The 21997-nt window shown below is 48.0% G+C and overlaps 4 protein-coding genes across 9 annotated transcripts; all 4 read left to right on the forward strand.

The window, feature by feature from the left end:
• The first annotated feature begins 297 nt into the window (after positions 1-297).
• On the forward strand, positions 298-5761 carry LOC114842590 (protein LYRIC-like). Of its 4 annotated transcripts, none has more exons than XM_029128233.3 (13): positions 299-996; positions 1211-1330; positions 1722-1803; positions 2152-2346; positions 2467-2517; positions 2639-2779; positions 3382-3447; positions 3528-3596; positions 3785-3930; positions 4078-4197; positions 4306-4422; positions 4530-4656; positions 4825-5761. In XM_029128233.3, exons 1-13 carry the CDS (start codon positions 667-669, stop codon positions 4887-4889), a joined length of 1629 nt encoding a protein of 542 aa, XP_028984066.1. In that variant the 5' UTR covers positions 299-666; the 3' UTR covers positions 4890-5761. The 4 variants fall into 4 exon arrangements, with proteins under 4 accessions (XP_028984069.1, XP_028984066.1, XP_028984065.1 ...); XM_029128232.3 differs by having other exon boundaries at positions 4078-4188; positions 4282-4422; XM_029128235.3 differs by having other exon boundaries at positions 301-996; positions 4078-4188.
• Positions 5762-6501: 740 nt separating this feature from the next.
• LOC114842591 (lysosomal-associated transmembrane protein 4B-like) lies at positions 6502-11287 on the forward strand. Of its 2 annotated transcripts, XM_029128237.3 has the most exons (8): positions 6502-6768; positions 7554-7665; positions 8016-8089; positions 8295-8417; positions 8529-8627; positions 9319-9414; positions 9609-9632; positions 10212-11287. In XM_029128237.3, exons 1-8 carry the CDS (start codon positions 6670-6672, stop codon positions 10290-10292), a joined length of 708 nt encoding a protein of 235 aa, XP_028984070.1. In that variant the 5' UTR covers positions 6502-6669; the 3' UTR covers positions 10293-11287. The 2 variants fall into 2 exon arrangements, with proteins under 2 accessions (XP_028984070.1, XP_028984071.1); XM_029128238.3 differs by lacking the exon at positions 9609-9632.
• Positions 11288-11435: 148 nt separating this feature from the next.
• On the forward strand, positions 11436-16480 carry LOC114843257 (matrilin-2-like). The gene is made up of 13 exons (XM_029129635.3): positions 11436-11898; positions 12569-12715; positions 12806-13378; positions 13464-13580; positions 13654-13776; positions 13865-13987; positions 14465-14587; positions 14684-14806; positions 15120-15242; positions 15328-15738; positions 15808-15960; positions 16070-16162; positions 16246-16480. The coding sequence occupies exons 1-13, from the start codon at positions 11766-11768 to the stop codon at positions 16299-16301; spliced, it is 2298 nt and encodes a 765-aa protein (XP_028985468.2). The 5' UTR covers positions 11436-11765; the 3' UTR covers positions 16302-16480.
• A 143-nt stretch (positions 16481-16623) lies between these two features.
• On the forward strand, positions 16624-21864 carry LOC114843258 (neurofilament heavy polypeptide-like). Of its 2 annotated transcripts, XM_029129637.3 has the most exons (5): positions 16624-16961; positions 18387-19301; positions 19371-19709; positions 20772-20834; positions 20975-21864. In XM_029129637.3, exons 1-4 carry the CDS (start codon positions 16874-16876, stop codon positions 20828-20830), a joined length of 1401 nt encoding a protein of 466 aa, XP_028985470.1. In that variant the 5' UTR covers positions 16624-16873; the 3' UTR covers positions 20831-20834; positions 20975-21864. The 2 variants fall into 2 exon arrangements, with proteins under 2 accessions (XP_028985470.1, XP_028985469.1); XM_029129636.3 differs by having other exon boundaries at positions 18387-19709.
• The last annotated feature ends 133 nt before the right edge of the window (positions 21865-21997 follow it).

A 21997-nucleotide genomic window follows, 5' to 3' on the forward strand; every position in this document is an offset into this window, starting at 1 on the left:
CAATAGGTGTGAGTGACATTGTAGCCCCGCCCATTAAGACGCCTCTGCAACCTTTTAGTGCTATGTTCATTACATAATCTGAATCTGAATTTTTTTGGAAGGATTAGTTTTTAGAAATAAGACACTCTACTTTGTTGTTACATGATTAAAAGCAACTTTTCTAGGATAAATATTATAACATGCGCTCCAATAATACGCATAATTCCCACTACAAATAAAAGATTATAAATTGTTTAGGGCAACTACGAATCATTTGTCGTTTGCCATCACGTGCTAAACACGCGGTTGAGATTTACAACCAGGAATCTCCAGTTTACAAGTGTCGGTGAAGGCAGCATTTCTCCTCCAGTCAGTGAAGGCTGAGCCATATGAGGTGAACCTGCTTCACTCGCGGTCATAGACAGTACGTTCATTGTAATGAACAGCTAACGGTAGCACGTTATCGCAGGATGTCGGTGGCTAGTTAGTTACAACAGTTTAAAATAGCAGGTCTAGGGGATTCACTAGCTAGCTATCGGATAGGTCGATGCTGCTGGAGGAAGTGCTTATGAAATATTTTTTTCCCTATCATGCCGAAATCGTTGTATTTGTAGCTAGCACTGCAGGCTAGCGCAGCTAATAGCGGCAAGCAAAGCGTGACTAATCGGTCTCTTTGAAACGGTTCAAATGGAGCAGTGGCAGGACGCGGCCTCTCAGCAGCTCAGGCTTATTACAACTCGTCTCAACGAGCTCTTGTCCAAAGGCCTGGAGCTGGTGCGCTCCGAGCTCGGCGTGGATTTGGGACTGAAGCCCGAGCTCATTCCGCCATGGATGATCCTCTTCGCGGCATGTACCGGGTTGGTGCTGATGGTCGCCCTGTGGGCCTCAGTGTTCCGGGCTCTTTTCAAGAAGCGACCCGCCGTACGTCAAGTCGACGACGACGCCGATATAAAGAGAGGAGTCGTTAAAACTACCAAATCAGAGGAGCCGAAGAAAAAAAAGAAGAAACCAGAAAAGGTACGTAAACGAAACCATTCGGACGTTCCACCCATTCCTAGCTTGATCGCCGTACCATTAGCCCGGCTAACGGTGGCTGTCATGCTAACACCTCACTGGCATTTCTCAAGCTAGTGGCCGACCTGACCGACTCGGGTGTCATTTATCGATAAAGACTTGGTACCATGGAAAAATATTCAGCATCCTACACTTTAACTTCACGCGTTCCTTTCAGAAAGCGCAGCCAAATGGAAGAGCAGTGGCTGAACCCCAGGATGAAACCATGGTGTCCGAGGAGATGGTGCCACATCATCATCCGCCTCCACTAGAAGTCAAGGCTGACAAGGTTGAAGAGGTATTGTGGCGATATTAGTTTGGCTGCTTGGAATTCACCTTTTTATTGAAGCCCACTGAAAACCAGTATTTGGCTACAGTAACTGAAAGTGCAAAACGGCACAATCTGCCAGAAGGCGCTGGAGTCAGAATTATGTCATTGAGCAGATGCCTGAAGACAGGAATAGTACTTCCAATAAGGTTTAACAGATTTAGGGAGTGTAGGCCTGTGGATGAGTTTCACTTATAAATAGCTGGAGCATGCACCTTTTGATTGACTGTCCATAGTTCACTCACCAGACACATGCCCAGTTGCTGTCGGACCCCTAGTGTCGATTTTCTCCTGTTTAACTGCGCCCAAGTTTTCTCTATAAACCCTGAATATGTTTTTTTACTCTTTGCTCTTCTTTTAGCCAAAGAAGTCCAAGAAGAAGACCAAAGGAGCTTCAAAGGAGACCAAGTCCGTGACTACAGATGGCAAAGAGCCAGAAGAAGGTGAGATATTTTTAATTGCATTATAATGAAGTTGTTTTGGTCAAAGTGATATCTTTGTTTGACCCATGCCACTTGAATAGGCCTGTTTTTATATTATATATTAATAGCCACTGTTCTGGTAAAAGCATTCAAAAAGCAGGAACAAACATACTAATTTGAAATATATTGAGGTAAACATGATTTATACCTCTTTCATTGTTGTATAACATTCCACTGGTTTGTAGAACAAGTCTCCTCATTGATACCTTCATCCTGACTAATCCATAACCTATTCTCGCTCTAATCCCACAGTGAACCCTTACAGCATTATGCAAGTAATTCCACATAATACACTTGCTTTCTTTTCAGGCACTTGGGAGACCAAGGTCAGCAACAAAGAGAAACGCGAGCAGCGCAAGAAGGACAAAGGTTCCAGTGATGGCTCATCCAGTCCGGGTGGAGGGGAGACACCTGTGAGCTCGCCCCCAGAGCAGCAGCCCACTGCCTCTGTGGCACCTAGTGCCCCTCCAGCATCTGTACCCACAGCCCAGAAGAAGAAAAAAGGTGAATAATTTATAGTTTGGTGTAATCTTCTTACTGAAATCTTTGTATATGCTCTAAAAACTAACTTTGACTAGTGGTTTCCTTGTCATCTATCAAACCTTTTTGTAATTTATGTTTCAGGAGAATCTACAAAAGTGAAGACTGAGAAGGTGGAAGCTGTGGTTTCGCAAGGTAACAGTCACACCCCTAACAATAATATAGTAGTTGCATGCTCTGCTAGAAACTCCAGTACCTGACATGTTGCCCACCTGATCAGTGTTTACTCTGGCTGAGTCGTCCCTTTTGGTTCTAGTGAACAGCCGCGAGATGCCGACAGTGCCTGCAGCTGTGACTAATGTGCCCGTTAAGGTTCCTGCTCATGGTGCTGTGAAGAAGGCAGGCTCCTGGGCCGCCAGTAGAGAACCAGCCACAGTGTGGAGGCCAGAGCTCGATGGTCAGTGTTTTATCTCCACTTCTAACACTCTAAGATTATAATTTAAAGCTTTATAAGAATCGGAAGAGAGGTCCCCGCCTAAAAAGTGTGCTTGATGGTATTGATGGCAAGATTATTTAGTAAATAGATCAGTAACCAGCTGAACCTTGTTCTCAAACACTTGTATCAGTGTGTTACTATGGGGATATGTAGATTTCTGTATTTGGCATTTATTGTCTACATAATAAATGCCCCCCCCCCCTTGAGACCTGGGATGTTGCTGTTTCCCATGTGGAAGTACAGCTGTGGGGTTGATTTGACTTCCTGGAAAACCTGTCTTCAAAAATACACACATCAATATCTGGAGGGACGAGTTTACTCTGGGTCTTGCTTCTGGGGAATGATCGAAGTTGCAGATTAATTCAGGCCATGGGGTTAACTGCATATTGTAGATGCGTTATACATTTGTTACCGCTTTAGCAAAGTAAAGTTATATTTAAGAAGATACTTTAATTGTAGGTTATTATGAATAGATTAATTTATGAAATATTTTTAAATTAATGTCAATTAATAATTTATAGTGTGGAACAGCTGCATGACAGAAATGTGTGTGTATGTTTCAGATTCGTGGACTGTAATTGAGAAGGGAACAGAGTTAAATCTGTCTTTTGCTGGAGTCGGTGCTACTGGTAAGTGTGTGAAAACTTGAGAAGCGACTCGGGCCACTAGATGGCAGTCGGGTTTAGTGACTGTCACTCGTCTCTTGTAGAGCCCCAGCCTGTGAGTGAGCTGACTTGGCTCAATCAGCCCAGAGTGGACGATGAGTGGTCTGGACCCAGTAAGAAAAAATATTGGTTAAAAGTCGGAAATCGCTCCCCTTAGAATTGTAACTGACAGGGTTTATTATTAAAGCACAAGTGAAAAAGAAACAGCAGTTAATATATTAATGTATCCGCTGTTTACTTTGTCTCAGACTGATGATGTCACAGGTCTTCTCAATGCTGCTACTCCCTGACTGTTTTTCAGACGGTGGTTCAGCTGACCCCAGCTCCGATTGGAACGCCCCTGCCGAAGCCTGGGGCAACTATGAAGAACCCACTCCTGCTCCCATTCCCACTCAGGAGCGCCCCCTCCCTGAGCCTGCCAAGGTTAATCTGCTGATCGCAGCCACTGTAAGCCCAGACGAACAGTCGAAACTGAGCATCACAAGAGACTGAGAATTTCTCTGGGCTCAGAACCCAGCGTGTGTTCCAGTTGCTTACTTGATTATGGCCCTGTACAAACACACTCAGTTGTGCCTCGTTTTGTTTGGTCTTCAGGAGGAGGAGGATGAAAAGGACAAGGCAGAGTCAGGTGCTGATGGGGCGACTAAAGCGAAAAAGAAGAAAAAGAAGAAGAAGAAAGCTGCAGAGGATGGAGGAGCGGGTCAGGTATGTACTGTATGTGCACATCTATTAGCTATTATTGAAATGTATTTCAGTCTTACCTTGAATTTGTGACTTTTACATGTACATGGACCTCAGCTTGTTTCTTTGCACCCTGTGAAGGGCGAGGACCTGGAGAAAGAGGCGGCGCCTGCAGCTCATGCAGCTCCGGTGAAGAAGCAGCCCGCTGCTCCTGAGAAAACTGCTGCCGTCCAGCCTGTCAAAGCAGCTGCTGCTGAGGTCAGCAGAGCTGCTGTCTGACTCAAACACAGCCCACACACCTTTTCTATTTCCGCTCTATTAATTTCATGCCATTGTTTTCCTTTTATTATTTGGTTTTCCTGTAGGTGAGAGTCGACCGACCAGTGAAGGACAACGCATCCCAGAAACCCCCTGTCACACAAGTGCCACAGAAGCCAGCAGACACAGAGTCCACTGCCAAGCAGAACAACCTCCCTGCTCCAACACAACAAAGTAAGCACATTAGCATTTGATTACCATGATGCATCTGCCTTTTGTTTTTATCAACCTGCTTGTTTCATTTCACAGATTCACAAATAACTGTACTCATGATGTGATGTTCCTAATATAAAATGGCTTGTTAAACAGCAAGGCACGTTATGTTCTTCTCCCCCCCGTCAGAAACACCCGAGGATAGCCAAGCACCCAAACCAGCAAAGAAAAAGAAGGCAAGAAGAGAGACATGAGACTGCGTCCATGCTACGAACCACTGTATGCAAAAGACTTGATATCTTGTTTATGCAACACCTTTTGTAACGAGAACTTTGAAGGTCATCATGAAGGACTTACCTTAAGTCCTGTCTGAAAAACAAAATCAAGTTTTATACAAATGGTGTCAAATGGTGGCTCATACAGTGCAATCTTAAAATAATGCGGTGTTAATGATTTTTTTTTTTTTAAGTATGCATTTGCTACTATGATTATTTCAAATTCCACTGAATCGAATAACCCATTGAAGGAACTGTGTTGTAGACATTAGACCTGTAGAAATTCTGATCATGTTTAGGAAATTGATGTTGTAATGGTTGATGACGGGCGTCTACTGTGTTCAGAAAGGAAACGGTCAACTCGCAGGTCGAACAACACTGAGCCATAATGCTGATCCTGCCTTCGCTGTTGCGCTTTTATTTCTGATGTTTGCGAGCACTGTTGGACGAAAAGAGCAGAGATCAAATTAATGTTTTTTTTTCTCAAGAAGACGTAAACATGTTGTGAACTAAATGTAACATGAACATAAGTAAGTGGAAGAAAAGGGAGTCTTGTCTGCTCCGTGTTTTTGTGTGTGTGGTTACACCACTTGATTGACTCGCTCCATCTGGTTTGTCTTGTCTAATGTACTGCAGAGTGTTGAGACAACTGTGGGTGTTTTTACTATCTGTGACTGCTTTGTGGCCGGAGCTGTGTGGGACCCTCTGATTGTAGATGTACCATTGCAGTGTCATCGACCTATTATTTTCCAACCATTAAGTCTTCAGACCCTTTTTGTAAAATCTGTTTGTAATGAAAGAAAAGCTTAAGCCATATGTAAAAAGACTAAATAAAGGCCAGTTTTTCTATATTTGGCTTGTTACAGTTTCTGGATCAACATCCTACTACAGTATAATGATTAGTGAAACAGGATGGCATTAAAGCCCCATCCTGCAAGTCAGCCTTTATGAAATACACTCAGGAGCTGCTTAAGGCAACAAATCTAGTTCAGGCTTTCTGAAATGGCAGTAAACGAACATGTCACCTGTAATTTGTTATGTATGTAATTTAAGATGCCTCTCTAACTTTCTGGAAACGTTGGCTTACATCATCGGATTTGATCCAATCTAGTGTGACACACACTCTGTGTTTATCATCAGCACAGCGACTAAATGCGTCTTCATCCAGTCGTCAAGTTCCCCGTCAATGACAACAACACCGGAAGTATGTGTTAGCTGGCAAAATAAGCCCTACGTCAGGTTCTGTTATGAGCTTTATCTTCTACTTTTTTTAAATCATTTGATTGTTTAAACTATTCTTACATTCATATGCGGAATAAATTTAGCATTGCCTGTTTCAAGAGTTGTTTCAGCCAAATATTATTTTATTAAGAAGCAACCAAGCAGCCTACACATTTGGGAATTAATGTTTTATGTCGCTATGTCATGTATTGAGGGCTAAACAATGTACTTGACACAGTAGTGGCTGGTAGTATTTGAACTTGATTCCTATATAACATTAGCAAACCTTACAGTATGTTAAAAATGAACACTGAAAGCACAAATTCAACCATTATCGGGGTTTTACTTTAAGAAACCGGAAGTTGATTTCTTTTACCGTACGCGGACCTGACGCTGGTCGCTCCGTGCCGTTAAGCCGCTCACGGTGATAAGTAGCGGACAAGTCAGAGGCAGTCGGATCCTGCTCAGTGGACGTTACCGGAGCAGAGCGGCCTGTCGTTCTTCGCTGACGCCGATGCTGCGGACGTGACGGAGCGGCATGATGATGATCTCTGCGTGGGACCGCTGGTTCTCCACCAGCTGCTGTCTGTGCTGCCATGTCCGCACCGGAACCATCATCCTGGGGGTCTGGTACATGGTGAGCACCGCCTGTCGCCTGTCACTCACCGCATCCGCGTAGGCATCACTGAGGATTCCTGTATGTAGGAATGTTTGATCGAGTCCAGGTTTGAAACTAAACGAATTTATTTCCCTAAATGCACTTCAGCAATTTTACTTTTAGTGCAGCTCTACTTTGGCTTGAAAAGGAAGAGCTAATTTAAATTATGAGCTATACATTATTAGAATTGTGAATACACTCAATATGTACTTTATTCCAGGGTTATTTAAACTTCCTTTTCCTTTTTTTTGCATTTTGACTCAACCACCACCTGTGCATCATTGCAGCAGTACAGGAGGGGGTTAACTAAACCAAACACCCATGTGGAAAAATCCTCCCTCTGATCCATATGAATAAATCAGCATGAGGCCTCTTCAGGTAGCAGCTTTGTGTCCGACAGGGACGAGGGCCTGTCGAGTGCAGAGAATTTTCCATTACCTTCACCTGATCAGTGGCCGTGGATGAGTCACCTGCATAATGAGCTGCGCCAGCCACATCACAACAAAGAGCCATGCTTAGATATGTCATTTAACGCTCCTGAGCTCAGATGAAATGGCTCGTTTTAACTTCCTACAGTCAGGGCCACAGTTCGGTGTTCATTTATAAGTCTTCAACATGTTAGGATTCTGGATAATTCTTCAGTCGCTGTTCATCCCATGACAGTTTTAAGCGATTTCTTTGTCAGAATCCTTTTAACATCTGTTCCTCCACTGTCTGTGTCCATATTGTTTCCTTTATCTGCCCATATGTCCTCTGTCCCTAAGCTCATCAATGCTGTGGTGTTGCTCATCCTGCTCACGGCACTCAGCGATCCTGAGCAGTACCACCTGACCAGCGCTGAGTTGGCTAATGACCTGGATGTCATGGATGATGCCAGTAAGTAGTCCGCATGTTGTCTGTCAGCATTAGCTTCGAGATGCGCGGTAGCTCTGGCTTCGGGGAGGTCCTTGTTTCTGAGTGTTGACCGCAGAACCACATGGAGTCCTCCCTGTGTGTTTAGATTTGCCCGGTGCTGCTCTTACAGTATGTAACAGAATGATCGGTTGTGTTATGTGGAGTTGACGGGAGGTCAGGCCCGACGCCGAGCGAATCGCAGCGTCACAGAGTTAAAGCGTGCGCTTTATCAGCTCGGCACAGTTCGCTTTGGACGAACGTGAGGTCATGAACGTCGGCACGAATGTCATTAAGAACCCAAAGTACCATTAATATCTGACTGTCCTTTGCAGACATGTGCATCGCCTCAGCCATCTCTCTGCTGATGATTCTCATCTGTGGGATGGCGACATACGGTGCATACAAGGTAACGGATCTCTCTGTTCCATATATTAGAGGATTTCCCGCCAGGCTACTACCCTTCATTTATTTCTGGCATCTGTGAAAGCCTAAATCAGAGTAACGCCTCCTCCTTTATTATTTAAGATGCGTCTTAATCTTCTCGCGACCCAGTTCCACAGTGTAAACGAGATGCGTTTGAGGTCCATTGAACAGCCTCTCCTCCTTTTCAGCTGCGTGCAGCCTGGATCGTCCCGTTTTTCAGCTACCAAATATTTGACTTTGCTCTCAACACCCTGGTGGCCGTCAGCATCGTGGTTTACCCCAACACCATCCAGGACTACCTGCAGCAGCTGGTGGGAACCTGGGTTCCTCACTCTCTGACAAGATGTCAACTCGTATGGGGATTTTGTGTTGATCTTGTGTTAATAATTGTAATTAATGTTTTGCTTCTTGTGACGGTGCAGCCCGATAACTTCCCCTATAAGGAGGAGATTTCCGCTCTCAGCAACGTGTGCTTGGTCCTGATCGTGCTGCTCTTCATCAGCTGTATTCTCGGCTTTAAGGTGAGCAGAATAGGGTCAAGTGCTTGGAAGGATGAGAGGAAGGTTGTCATGTCTAGCTTCTGTGAAATCTCTAGAAAATTATTCCCATTTGTATTCCTGCACATGATTCTTGAGGAGCCTCCACTTAAATAAATACCTTGACAACTGTTTCTATAACAACTGAGGATGAGGATGGTCACGTCTCAGCCTTTTCTTTGCTGAGAGACACAGACAACACTTAGCACCTATTTATCCTGTCCTAGTTGAGGCGTGTTTAAAAGGATGGTTTTCTTTACTTTAGCCCTTGAAACTGCAGCAGGCAACATCAGTTGGGACCTCATTGGGATAGGTAATATTACAGAGCATCAGCGTCATGTCACTGCACATTCCTGGAGACAGTGAAAATAAGAGCTTTACAGCAGCTCGTTAATTGGGTTACTATGAAGGTTAGAGAGCTCAGTCCGGCTTTAGTGTGTGCCGGCGGATGAGTGTAGCAGATGGCGGTGTGTGTGTGTGTGTGTGTGTGTGTGTGTGTGTGTGTGTGTGTGTGTGTGTGTGTGTGTGTGTGTGTGTGTGTGTGTGTGTGATTCGTACCACTCAGACAGACCCTCATAACCTGGTGCTGAGCGTTTGTCCGGTTAAGGCCGTGCAGCCTGTGATTTCACCGTTTACCCACTGCGTTGTTGCTCTCCCCCTTCCTCCCTGACTCCAGGCCTACCTCATAGCATGCGTGTGGAACTGCTACAGATACGTGAGTGGCCAGGGAGCTTCAGAAATCCTGCTCTATGTAACGACCAACGACACCACAGTAAGTCTCCTCTGAGGATTATTATAACATGTCACTCCCACAGACTTTAGGCCAATTGTCATATATTATTTAAAGAGAAATATGGAATATCCATAACATCTGTACTGTGACCCACGTGTAAAGCACGAGTCATCAGCAGAGCCGAGCGTATAACAGCCGTCTTTGTTTCCTCCTCTGGTCATTTGTTATGTCAGTTGGAACCAGAATATTCGTGTCAGGTTGGTTGTTTAACACTATTTATCATTTAACCATACTGTACATAGTGACATGCAGGCGAGTCACTCACATCTTCATCTACCAAGAAATACTCTGTTCATGGGGTTGATTTTCTGACCTTTCAGTATTTCCACATACAGGGAGTAATAATCATCTGATGACCTGCCGTTTGAATTGATTTCCAATGAGCTTCACTAGACATTTTTGTTGGGTCATTGGCTTTAACAGTGATTTTATTGGTGCATGTTAACATTAGGCCCATTACAGAGCAAGGAAACATTGATCCTTGTCGATGTATGAGGAGCTAGTTACCAGTAGAGACCAGCTTATCGATTCAGTGTCAGTGTCCTCGTCCCTTCAAACATGACGAATGTGAGCTCATCTGTCTGCTCAGCTTTCAGCAGTCCTACGTTACATTAAGGTGTTTGACTCACAGCTTGCGCTTTAGCCCATTTGAAAGGAAAAGGCTTTCTGTGCCATATCACTTCATCCATAATCATGCAAAGCTGTAATAATGTTTTTCTTTTCACTTACATCTGAACACCTCACACTGAAGCTTCTTCCTTCCTCCTCTCCTGCAGGTGCTGCTGCCTCCATACGATGACAGTGTCAGTGTTCCTCCCAAGCAGGGCCCCCCCCCCTACACCACCGCTACGGCCTGAAACCAGCCCAGAGCCAATGCACCGCCCTGCCTCTCCAGTTTACAGCCTAACACACACGCACGCACACACACACACACACACACACACACACACACACACACACACACACACACACACACACACACACACACACACATATATAGCACACACGCACGCGCCCGCAAGCACACACACAAAACACATACACACGCACGCACACAAAACACACACACACACACCACCGCCGTGACCTCTCATTGCTTCCTGTTATGTATTTCTCACGTTAATTCTTACTGTAACTCTTAACACCTGTTAGTTTAATTTCCTGAAAGTTTTTATTCATTGATTTTATTTGAATCTGGGTGAAGTAAAATTTGAAAGCACTAGACAGTCTGAGTCCTATAGATATAGGTGTATTTGTGTTAAGTCTAGTGTTTTGTGTAACTGTGTTTTGTGAGTCCTTGCTCTGATAAATCTATTCAACCTGTGCACAACTGCGAGAGCGGCCGTGGAGTTGCCCACTGCAGTGAGTGAAGTCACCACATGTTGGATCGCCTTTAATCCAGATGTTTTCTAATGGAGCTTACCTTATGGAGCCATGTGTGAAGTGTCAGCTGGACAGGAAGGACACGATAAACACAGCAACCTAATGTATAGTGAACATATCAGCTTGTTTCATGATGATCGACGCGGGTAACGTTTCAATGAGACGTGTCTTTGGCTGCTATTCACCCATTTTGACAGCACAAAAGCAGCGCTGATCTGGAATCATTTCGCTCTTTGAAGTCGCTCTGAATGATTTGCTAGAGGGAAGATGCTGCAGCGACTCCAGACGGGACCTTCAGGAGCTCGCTGAATACGGACCCGGGCTGTGGTCGTTGGGCCGGGGTCTGTGTAAACACTGGGGTCTGCCCCACGGAGCTGCTCCCTGCAAGGACGTCAAACCGAGGCTGCTGCTGCATAAAAAATAAAGATGGGATATGCGTTTGTCAAAATAAAATCTAATTTTACTGACAGATGTTTGTGTTGTTCTTTGAAGGTAAAGCTTGAGCTGGTTTGTACCACGTTCTTCAGTTTTATCTCCCGTTACTCGTTTATATTACACATTATTTCTACTACTGACACAGACTTTGTCCTATATTGTTGGACTAAATGTAAGATGTTGCCCTGGAAACTATGTAGCAGGTTTCTAAAGGCCTTCACGGTGCGGTCAGCAGTGGGTGGGATTGTGATGTCTGCTCAAGTCTTTCCATAAACTACTGCTCTGTGTGTTCATAGTTCTGACGGGTTGATCTGTTTGCACCACATTATGTCTGAAGGTCCTGTATTTATTATCTAAGTAACTTAAATGAATAATATAATTAATAAAACATTTGTTTGCTTAAGTAAGCCCATGTTGAAGCAGTCCCAGTGTTGGTGAGTAGAAGTATCAGACTGGGCTGAGCAGGAGGTGGAGTAAACAGGAACAGAGAGGATGGAGTGAGGGGCCGAGCGATGACAGCGCCTCCTCACACAAAAAGACGGGGCTGGGACGTGAGCGTGTTACAGTCTGGAGCGTTCTTTACTCAGCGCTGGGATCTCCTCACAAACCTGACCACGTCCACCAGAGATCCATTAGAACCACCAGGTAAGTAGCTGGATTTGTTTCAGTGCCAGTACAAGTCTGTTTGTTTGGTGGCTCCCTTTAATTAGAAAGTAGCTGTATGTTCATATGTCTCGTAGAACAGTTCAGTGTTTACCTAAGCTCTGGGTTTGGCAGCTGCTCAGTCTCCTGCATCCTGAAAAGTCATCACGTTAATGCACAAAGCAGATCAGCTCCTGCAAACCACTACACACTGTTTCTGCATTTCATAGTAAACAATTAAATAATTCCGACAGAATGACTTGTTATCAGGATGGAAAATGTTTCACTAAAGCAAAAGTTTGGACTTTGAATGAACTTCCTGCAGTCAGTTGTGCTGTGATGCAGCTGGTACTTGCACATGCGTTTGAGGAGTGAAAACACTAAGTTCTGTGGGAGACACATCAAAGAGAAATAGGGACAGCTTAGTGTGGGATCCTGGCAGGTCTCAGGTCAGTTTGCAGCTCTACAGGCTGGTTCCTGTAGAGCTGCAGACAGAGAGAGGTCTGCGTTGGTGTCATCACCTGGAGCAAAGTTAAGCTGTTCAGAACTTCATTTAGAAAAACAGAAATTCTAGCAGCACATCACACATTTTGTGTTCGTTTTAACACAGATTCCAAAAAATTTCACAGAGAATGACATGGTTTGTTTCTGCTGTATTCCTCCCTTTGCCGAGGTTCGCCTTGTGTCACCATGAGGTTTTTGGCCCTCGGCCTCCTCTGCCTGTTGCTGTGTTGTGGTGCAGCTGAAGTGGACCGACGCCGTCCGGGACCCATCGAAGCCCAGAGGCAAAAGGAGAGCGCTGTCCAAAACAGAACAGCAGGTACGTAATTGTGAGGTGACAAGAAAAGGCTCATTGACGCTGGACACAACTTTGCCTGATTCCAAACTGTATCCATGTCGCTGATCGCAGAGACCCACTGCAGAGACATCCCACTGGACTTTGTCTTTGTCATCGACAGCTCACGAAGCATCCGCCCCAATGACTACGAGAAGGTCAAGACCTTCATCGTAAACCTCCTTCAGTTCCTCACGATTGGACCCAATAACACGCGGGTCGGTCTCCTCCAGTATGGAAGCGTGGTCCAGCCTGAGTTCTCCCTCAACACCTACAGCCACAAAGCTGAGGTGGAGCAGGCGGTGCGGAGCATGGAGCACCTGGCCACGGGCACCATGACGGGCCTGGCCATCCAGTACACCATGGACACTGCCCTCACCGAGGAGCAGGGCGCCCGGCCGGCTGGCCTGCACGTGCCGCGCGTCGCCATGATCGTGACCGACGGGAGGCCACAGGACCCGGTGGAGGAGGTGGCAGCTCGAGCGCGGGGGGCCGGCATCCAGATCTTCGCCATCGGCGTGGGCCGGGTGGACATGAACACGCTGAAGGCCATAGGGAGCGAGCCGCACTCGGAGCACGTGCACCTGGTGGCCGACTTCAGCCAGATGGAGAGCCTCCTCCTCGGGTTCCAGTCCAAACTGTGCGGAGGTGACGAATCCCTGGTTTGTTCCACAGTGAGTCTCCTTTTCACTGCCTCTGTCTCCGTTAATGTGTTTGCATGGAACCGTTACAGACGTGTGTGAGGCGGTGGAGCATCAGTGCCAGCACATCTGCGTGAGCAGCCCTGCCTCGTACAGGTGCCAGTGCAGGAAGGGCTTCACCCTTAACCCGGATGGCAAGACGTGTACAGGTGGAGGAACAGACACAGTCAGAGCGCGTGGAAAGCATCTTTAATTCTGTCATGAGCTTCTGTTTCCACCCAGAGACCGATCACTGCGCTGACGGCACCCACGGCTGCGAGCAGGAGTTCCTGAACACGGACGAGGCCTGTGTGTGTAAATGCAGGACAGGCTACACACTCAGACCTGACGGGAAAACGTGTCAGGGTAAGTGTGGACCCAAACACACGCTGTCAGCCTTGATGCTGTGGACCTGACACATGACTGGAGGAGGGGGGGGGGGGTCTCTCTCCAGCTGAGGATGCCTGTGCTACGGTCCATCATGGCTGTGAACACATCTGTGTCAACCTGCCCGACGGCTTCCGGTGTCGCTGCCGTCCGGGGTTTCAGCTCAACCCGGACCTCAAGACCTGCAGAAGTAAAGCCTCTCTCTTTCTCCTCCAAAACCGACCCACTTCCTCTACATCTGAATCAATTACACATGTAGGACTTCAGGTCTCGTCTGTTTTAGCTCTGTGGCTTGACGTGTTTACCAGCTGTGTGATGCTGTCTGCCTTTAAGAGAAGCAGCGTTATGCAACTTGTGGCAGCTTGATGAGCTCCCACTCGGGTGATGCACCTCCACCCACAGCTGGAAGCCGTGGCTCTGCTTCTCCTCAAACCAGGCGGGGGAGACTTCCTGGTGGAAGTGTGCTTTTGCAATCACCACAGGAGTTTGCGGAGAGTTTTCCTGCCGTGGCTTCACAGGCTCCGGTTTCGGATTTGGAGTAAAACCTGCTGGTGTTTAATTAATCAAGACGAGAGCTGGTGATAGAAGCTTCAGTGACGGAGCTAGAAGAGATGAATGCTTAATAGGATGAATATGAAAATGACATCACAGTTACTTTTACACCCAGAGACCGATCACTGCGCTGACGGCGCCCACGGCTGCGAGCAGGAGTTCCTGAACACGGACGAGGCCTGTGTGTGTAAATGCAGGACAGGCTACACACTCAGACCTGACGGGAAAACGTGTCAGCGTAAGTGTGGAGCTCTGCTCGCATTGCCTCGTTAAGAGCATTTCAAGCAAAGGCGATGATCTCAGTATCAGACCTGGAGCTGACTGTTCCCTGCAGAGGTCGACCCCTGCGCCGACGGGACGCACGGCTGTGAGCAGCGCTTCGTGAGCGCGGGCGACTCGTGCGTGTGTGAGTGCAGACACGGATTCGAGCTCCGCCCGGACGGCAGGACGTGTCAGCGTGAGTAGAGGTGCAGGCGATTCACTCAGATCTCACTCGTCGCGCCAGCGATTAGTCTGTTCCTGCGTTTGCACGTTACATCATTTGGAGCCAAATTCTCTGGAAGGTCACAGTTAATCCCAGCGATAACACACAATAACTGTCTATTTTTGCCTCCCTGTGGATTAAGGGAACATCCTGTCCGTCCCGTCACAGAGCATCAGTGTTTCTTGATGTTATTGAAGACTTACAACAGCTCGTTGTTAAAAAGTTCAAAACGTTCAAACATGTGATTTTCCACCCGTCATCATTGTCTCCCTGTGACGACCCTCAGGTCTGGACCCGTGTCAGGCAGCGGTCCACGGCTGCGAGCACCAGTGTGTCAGCGCCAATGACTCCTACGCCTGCAGATGCTTTGAAGGGTTTATGTTGGCTGACGACCTGAAGAGCTGCAAAAGTACAGTGAGACGTCAGATTTCAGACCAGTGACACGTAACTGGGTGAGACATGGACCTGAGGCGCATTAACCGCGTTTCCCACAGAACCCGAGTGCGTCCACGGGGTGATGGACCTGGTGTTTGTCATCGACGGCTCTAAAAGCCTCGGCCCGGCCAACTTCGAGCTGGTCAAGCAGCTGGTCGGCGGCGTGGTGGACTCGCTGGACGTCTCCGGGCCGGGCACGCACGTGGGCCTCCTCCAGTTCTCCACCAAGGTCCGCACGGAGTTCCCCCTGGGCCAGCACACGGCGGCGCCGGATGTCCGGCGGGCCGTGGCCCGCGTGCAGTACATGGGCCGAGGCTCCATGACCGGCTCGGCCCTGCGCCACATGTTCGAGTCCAGCTTCTCGGCCAGAGAGGGCGCGCGGCCGGACGTCCGGCGCGTGGGCGTGGTCTTCACGGACGGGAGATCACAGGACGACGTGTCAGAGTGGGCGACTAAAGCCAAGACGTCAGGTAGTTTCCCCCCCAAGCTGGGGCTGCGGCGGCAGCTTGACGGTTTGCTAATCTCCTCCTCGCTTCCAGGCATCACGCTGTTTGCCTTAGGCGTGGGCAAAGCCATCGAACAGGAGCTGAAGGAAATCGCCTCCGAGCCTGTAGAGCAGCACTTCTACTACGCCGAGAGCTTCGAAAAGATGGGGGAAATCACGAAGAAGCTCAAATCCAGGATGTGTAAAGGTAAACACACGTCTCTGCAGACGGGACGGGAGAGAGAGAAGATGAGAAAAGAGCAACACATCCAAACACAAGGAGGTTCCACCCGTTTTTGTTTGTTCCTCCCTCACAGACGAACCGGCTGATGGAAACGTGTGCAAATGTGAGAACCTGATCATGTTTCAAACTCAGGTCACAGAGAAGCTGAAGATCCTGATGCAGACAAATATCCTTCCACCTGAGTCATTCATTAAAAGCACACGTACTAGAGCTTCCCAATGCTTAACTGGGTTTCCTTAACGCGTCCACTCGAAGCGATGTCAAAGAAGCTGGAGACGCTGGAGAATCAGATTGTGAACAAATGAAAAGCAGCGACTCTTCGACGCTCAGAGAAGAAGCTGCACTGAAGCACAGTCCAACGCTCGACTCTCTACTGACAATATTTATGGACTTTTGTATACAAACAGCGTATTTTCTAGTGTAACACTCTTGTTATGTAATTCCACATCAAATAAATGTCTGTTTCTACAGAAATCCTTCATGAGCTATGGCTGATCCTTGTCTGGGGGGAAAAATGCCGAGCACGAGCGAGCCTCCACATCACCACAAGGTGGTGGACCTCCTCCCGCGGAGCGAAAGGGGAGGACGCGTCACTGCCTCCTCCTCCTCCATGAATAGTGTGACTGAGAGCAGACGCGGAGCATGAAGCTGTAGATCCTGCAGCCTCACAACACACGGTTGTCCGTGGCGAGAGGGCAGCAGGCCATGCACACACAGACACACACACACACACACACACACACAGACACACACGCACGCACGCACGCACGCACGCAGACGAGCACAGAGAATGGCCAGCATCACAGTCTGCTAACACACACGCGTGGGACCCGTGTTCACTGCGTTAATAGTGTCGATCGCAGCTCTTCTGTCAAACATGGGCTGCTCGTCGTCCAGCGCTCAGACGGTTGATCAAGAGAAAAGACCAGGGACGAAGCCAGAGGAGAGCAGCGGAGCCTCACTGGGTAAGTCACCTCCATGGTTCACTACCATCGCCTCACACACAGCAGTGAAGGAGTCGGGTGGAGTTCACCGGCCGGTCTGGTGCTCTCCTGCATTACTCTCCTGCTTTACACCTACGCACAACACTGTAGATGGAGATTCCTTTTCCATGCACTCCTAGGAGTCCTCTGCATTAGTTCTTAGTTCTTAGTTCTTAAAAGGAGCTTCCTCGTGTGATCCTTCCACACAGAGACCTGCCGCCTCAGGCCTGAGTTGTGACCCAACCTGTTTGCTTGTTGCATGAGAGCGATCCTCTTTTCCTGTAAATCTCAGCTGACGTTGTGACGTGTTTGTTTTGTTGTTGCTTATATTTTGCTGTGATGATTCCTGCCCGTACTTCATTGATTCATTATACGCTGAGGACAGGATGTAGCTTAACGTGTCCCCCTATTATGCATTATTGTCTCTCCAGCCAGACGTCTCCAGACCTTTACGTCAGCCCAACAAGAGAGGTGGTGATTGTCCTTCTCAGTCAAGCAGGCTTCTCTAAATGTGTCTGAGCGGGTGGGGGTCGAAGTCGTACAGTGTACAGTCTGTGCATCCACGCATTCAGGCCACGGCCGGTCCCGTCCCCTGTTCAGGCCTCTCGCCCCCCCCTCCTCCTCTTGTGCCACTGTTTTGACTGGGATCTCTGTCATCTTTGGCTGCGAAAGCGTGTTGACACACAGGTCATCCATGCTCGAAAAGGCCGTCTCTGTCTCGAACCCAAACACAGGCGGTTGTCAGAGCACAGTTGTGGTGCGGGAGCTGCCACAGCGTGGGGAAAAGGAGCGGGGGCCGCATGGGAGACATGACGGACGTCATGCAAAAAGCAGTGTCTAAAACGAAACTTTTATGATCCAACACGTTTTCCATCCGCTGGTTCTGCTGGTTCTGCTCGTCGCATTCCCTTCCACCCATTGCTCTCGCTTCTTTCACCTCGTCTGACAGACCAGTGAAACCAGGACGTGGCAGCGTCCAGTTTTTCCACGCATTCAGCATCTAAGTCATCCCACTGCACCCACTTAGCCAATAAATGAAAATCCATTCACGTTCATAGATTGTCGTGATTCCTGTGGGCGTGACTGTGAGATCCTGACATTTGAGTTCAAGTAACCAACCTCTCTATTGTTCCTCATCTACTACAGTTTCTCACCAGGCTTGTTCACATCCATATTCAGAACACTGTTGAGGAAAAAAGAAGGGAGGCACATGTATTCTATTTCCTCTGAGTGATTGTCATCTCCACTGGGATTTAGACAAACACAGGCTTCAAAAGGTCATATTTCCAACTACGGAAATGAAATTCCACGTGGCCCCTTCATATTATTTCCTGTCTTATTCCCACATGCTTCCTGTCTTCCTAATCCTAACCACGTATCACTTTTTCATCCCTCTATTGACAATAGTCAAAAATGGCATCATTGCAGAAGATTCCCACACCATTGAGGACCAGCTGCAGCTCCCGGTGCAGACGGCCTTACCAGAGGACCTTCATCCAGGGCCTGAGGATGAGGCAGAAGCTGTTTTAGTGGCCCTGGAGGCCCAGGAGGACCTGGGCTCTGGAGAAGATCTCCTGGCTGAGCCTGAACCACAGCTGGAGGCTGTTGTCTCCAAAGAAGTGGCTCCAGAGGCTCCAGCAGAGGACGCTGCTGAAGCTACTCTAAAAGAGAACGAGGCAGCAGGCTCTGCAGAGGATGATGCCCCTGTTAAAAATGAGCTGCTCCCCGCTGTTGTTGAGCTCCCCCCTGCGTTTGAACCCGTCGTGTCGGAAGCAGAAGAGGCTGCAGTGGTCGTGGAAGAGGCAGCAGAGAACACAGAGGCGCCTGAAGTAGTAACGGCTTCTATGGAGGCGCCAACTGATAACGTGGCACCAGGGGCTGCTTTAGCAACACCACCTGAACCTATTCAACCAGGTGAAACAGCAGCACAGGGTGAAGCTCCAGGGGGTGAAGCTCCAGGAGGGGAAGCACAAGCAACTGGTGACTTTAAAGCATCAGGTGAATCTCAAATACCAGGTGCAACACGGGTACCAGGTGAAGCTTCAGGACCAGGTGAAGCTCAAGTACCAGGTGAAGCTTCGGGATCAGATGAAACTTCAGGACCAGGTGAAGCATCAGGACCTGGTGAAGCTCAAGTACCAGGTGAAACCCAGGTACCAGGTGAAGCTTCAGGATCAGAAGAAGCTTCTGGACAAGGTGAAGCACCAGAACCAGGTGAAGCATCAGGACCAGGTGAAGCATCAGGACCAGGTGAAGCTTCAGGACCAGTTGAAGCATTAGGACCAGGTGAAGCCCCTGCATCAAGTGAAGCTGCAGCATCAGGTGACGCATCCTCTGTAGAGTCTGCAGAGCCTGTAATAGATCCTGACATTGCTATGTCGACCATCCCAGAGATGCCACCATTAACTCCAGTCACAGCTGAGCTTCAAACTGAGCCTCAACCAGCTGCTGAAGAGCCCTCAGTGGACCCCGGTGCCCCGGCTGAGCCTGCCCCACCAGCACCAGCCCCTGAGCTGACCCAGCGAGTGGACGCTCCTCCGGCCACACCACAGGCCTCTGCAGACGAAGGCCCACAGACGTCACCAGCAAATGAGCACCAGAGCAGAGAGCCAGCGGTGGACGCCGCGTCCCCAGCAGCCTGTGAAGCTCCCTCAGCAGCCTGTGAAGCGCCCTCAGGAGCCTGTGAAGCGCCCTCAGCAGCTGACCCAGCGCCGGAAGCATCACTGAAAGGTACGAAACGTGACCCTGCATGAGGAACATGCTCCTCACGTGCCGACGGACGTGATAGTTGAAGAGTTCACCGCTCACCCATGTGGCTGAGCACAGACTTGCTTCCATAAGGTGTCAGAGCTTGTTTCACGCTCATTATGGCACGAAAGACAAACTCTGACAGCTTTTAGGGCGGAGGTCAGTCAGTGCAGCCGGTCTGTTCAAAAGCAGGCACGCATTATGAACTAAACATGTGCCAGCAAGCAGAAAGAGGTGAACCTGATGCAGGGATGATAGGACGTATACGCGCTCATCATTAGTGGCCATGAAGCAGAGGAGGACAGCAGCCTAACTCAGATACGCTCACTGTCCTGTGCATCCTCACCCAGCAGCTGGTCTCCAGTGTGTGGGTTCTAGCGGGAACGTGTCATCGCAGCGGCTCCAGTCAGGGCACTTGTCGCCCTCTGAGCCCTGATGTCAGCTGCGTGCAGAACAATCGTGGCCTGAGGCTTGGAATCACACAAGACAACAGGACCAACTTGATTCCTGTCAGCTTGTAAAACCTTCAGGGCGTCATTCATTTATACCACACCATCCAATTGATCTAACACTGTACTCGTACTCATTTATTACAGATACACAAACATGTATTTAGCTCTACTATTTACAATTGGACTTATTTTTCTAACTAAACTGTTTAAATGTGTGCGTGAGCTGTCGTGAGCGCCTGCACCCCACTCCTCACTCCCAGAGAACATGCTGTACTCTCAGAGCAGACTTCACTTCCCTCCAGGCAGCACATGTACATTACTGGCCAGGTTGCGTAACTTTTTACGAGTCTTCCCCTCTGGAGGCCGAGCGCCGGTCAGCCTAATCACCACACAGTGCGAAGGGTTTAGGGCGCAGGTAACTCACCGCTGAGCCACATGTGATGTAGCTCTGGTCTCCTCGCTGCTCACGTGGCAGCGGTTGTGTCTTCGCTTTCGATGATGGTAAAATCATACGGCAAATGATTTCAAAGCATCCCGACCACAACAGTCCAGGACATGGATGTCACTAAACTATGCATGTGTGTGTGTGCAGAGTCTACAGCAGACGCCTCCCAGGACCCAGAGCGTGAGAAAACCAAAAAGGACGACTGAATCGGTAAAAACACGCCGGTCTCCTGTTATTACTAAGGTTTAATGGAGATTCATTTAACTCTATATACTCTATAACACCATATGGAACTTTGCATATTCTGTATATCAGATGTTTAATACTTGTGTGTTCTCCTCCACTTTCAGGTGAAAGAAATTTACCAAGATAATATAAACTTCCTAAACTACAAACACGAGATCGACGCAGCAATAAACCATTGCATTTATAGTATTTACCAAAGCAAATGATTAATACCCAGTGTGCCTTAATAGTGTGTCTTACAGGAAGGGTCAGGGTTTTGTACATAAAACCTTTATGATGACTTGAGGTGCTCGTCTAACGTGAGATTAGACGGTGTAATACTCTGAAACCCGGGAACTCCTCAGTCGCATATTTTTTAACCCCATGGTGTCGGGAGCATCGGTGACTAATTCAAAGTGACACAACTTTGAATAAAATCATGCCAGGAGAGTCAAGGGGCAGAAGCTGCACATCGAGTGGCTGAACAACATCTACAAAAGCTTCACGTGCAGAGAAGTCAGTAGTAATGACGTCATGAATCACTGCCAGCTGAACACGTGCTGACAGGCCACCTGGCTGCTCTGAACCATGTTGTGCAGCTGCTCTGAACCGTGTTCCTGAACATTTCCTGTTTCCAGTTGCATTTGAAGGCATCACGATAGAGTGTGTAGCATGAGGGCTTCAAAAACTCTCAGAATGATCCTTATAGGTGGGTTTTATACTGATACCTTCTTCAAAGATAAGAGTGCGTTGATGATGTCTTTGCTTCACCCTCTTTATCTGAGAACATTAACTCTAGTTCATCATCTGCTTCTTTGAAGTGTGACTCACTGAACCTGGGGCCTCTGTTCTTCGTTGTCTTTATTTTTAATAGATTAGGATGTGATTAACTTCGTGGGAGCAAAGGAAATGTGTTGATCTAGGATATCTTTTGTTTCCTTCTTTGTGTTCACTCTGAGCCTTGTTCATGGTCCTGCTAACCTTCTAGTGTACAGAATAAAGTTTTACTCACTAACGCGTGCTTTTTTTGGCAACCACCCTTTTCATTACCTGAATATTTTGTCTATAATTCAAAGAACATGTGTACTTACAGTAAGGCAAACACTTGGTGTACAGCACACAGTGGTTTAGGACTGGCCTTTAGGAGG

This window comes from Betta splendens, chromosome 16, assembly GCF_900634795.4.
Source record: "Betta splendens chromosome 16, fBetSpl5.4, whole genome shotgun sequence".
In the NCBI taxonomy this organism is placed as follows: Eukaryota; Metazoa; Chordata; class Actinopteri; order Anabantiformes; family Osphronemidae; genus Betta; species Betta splendens.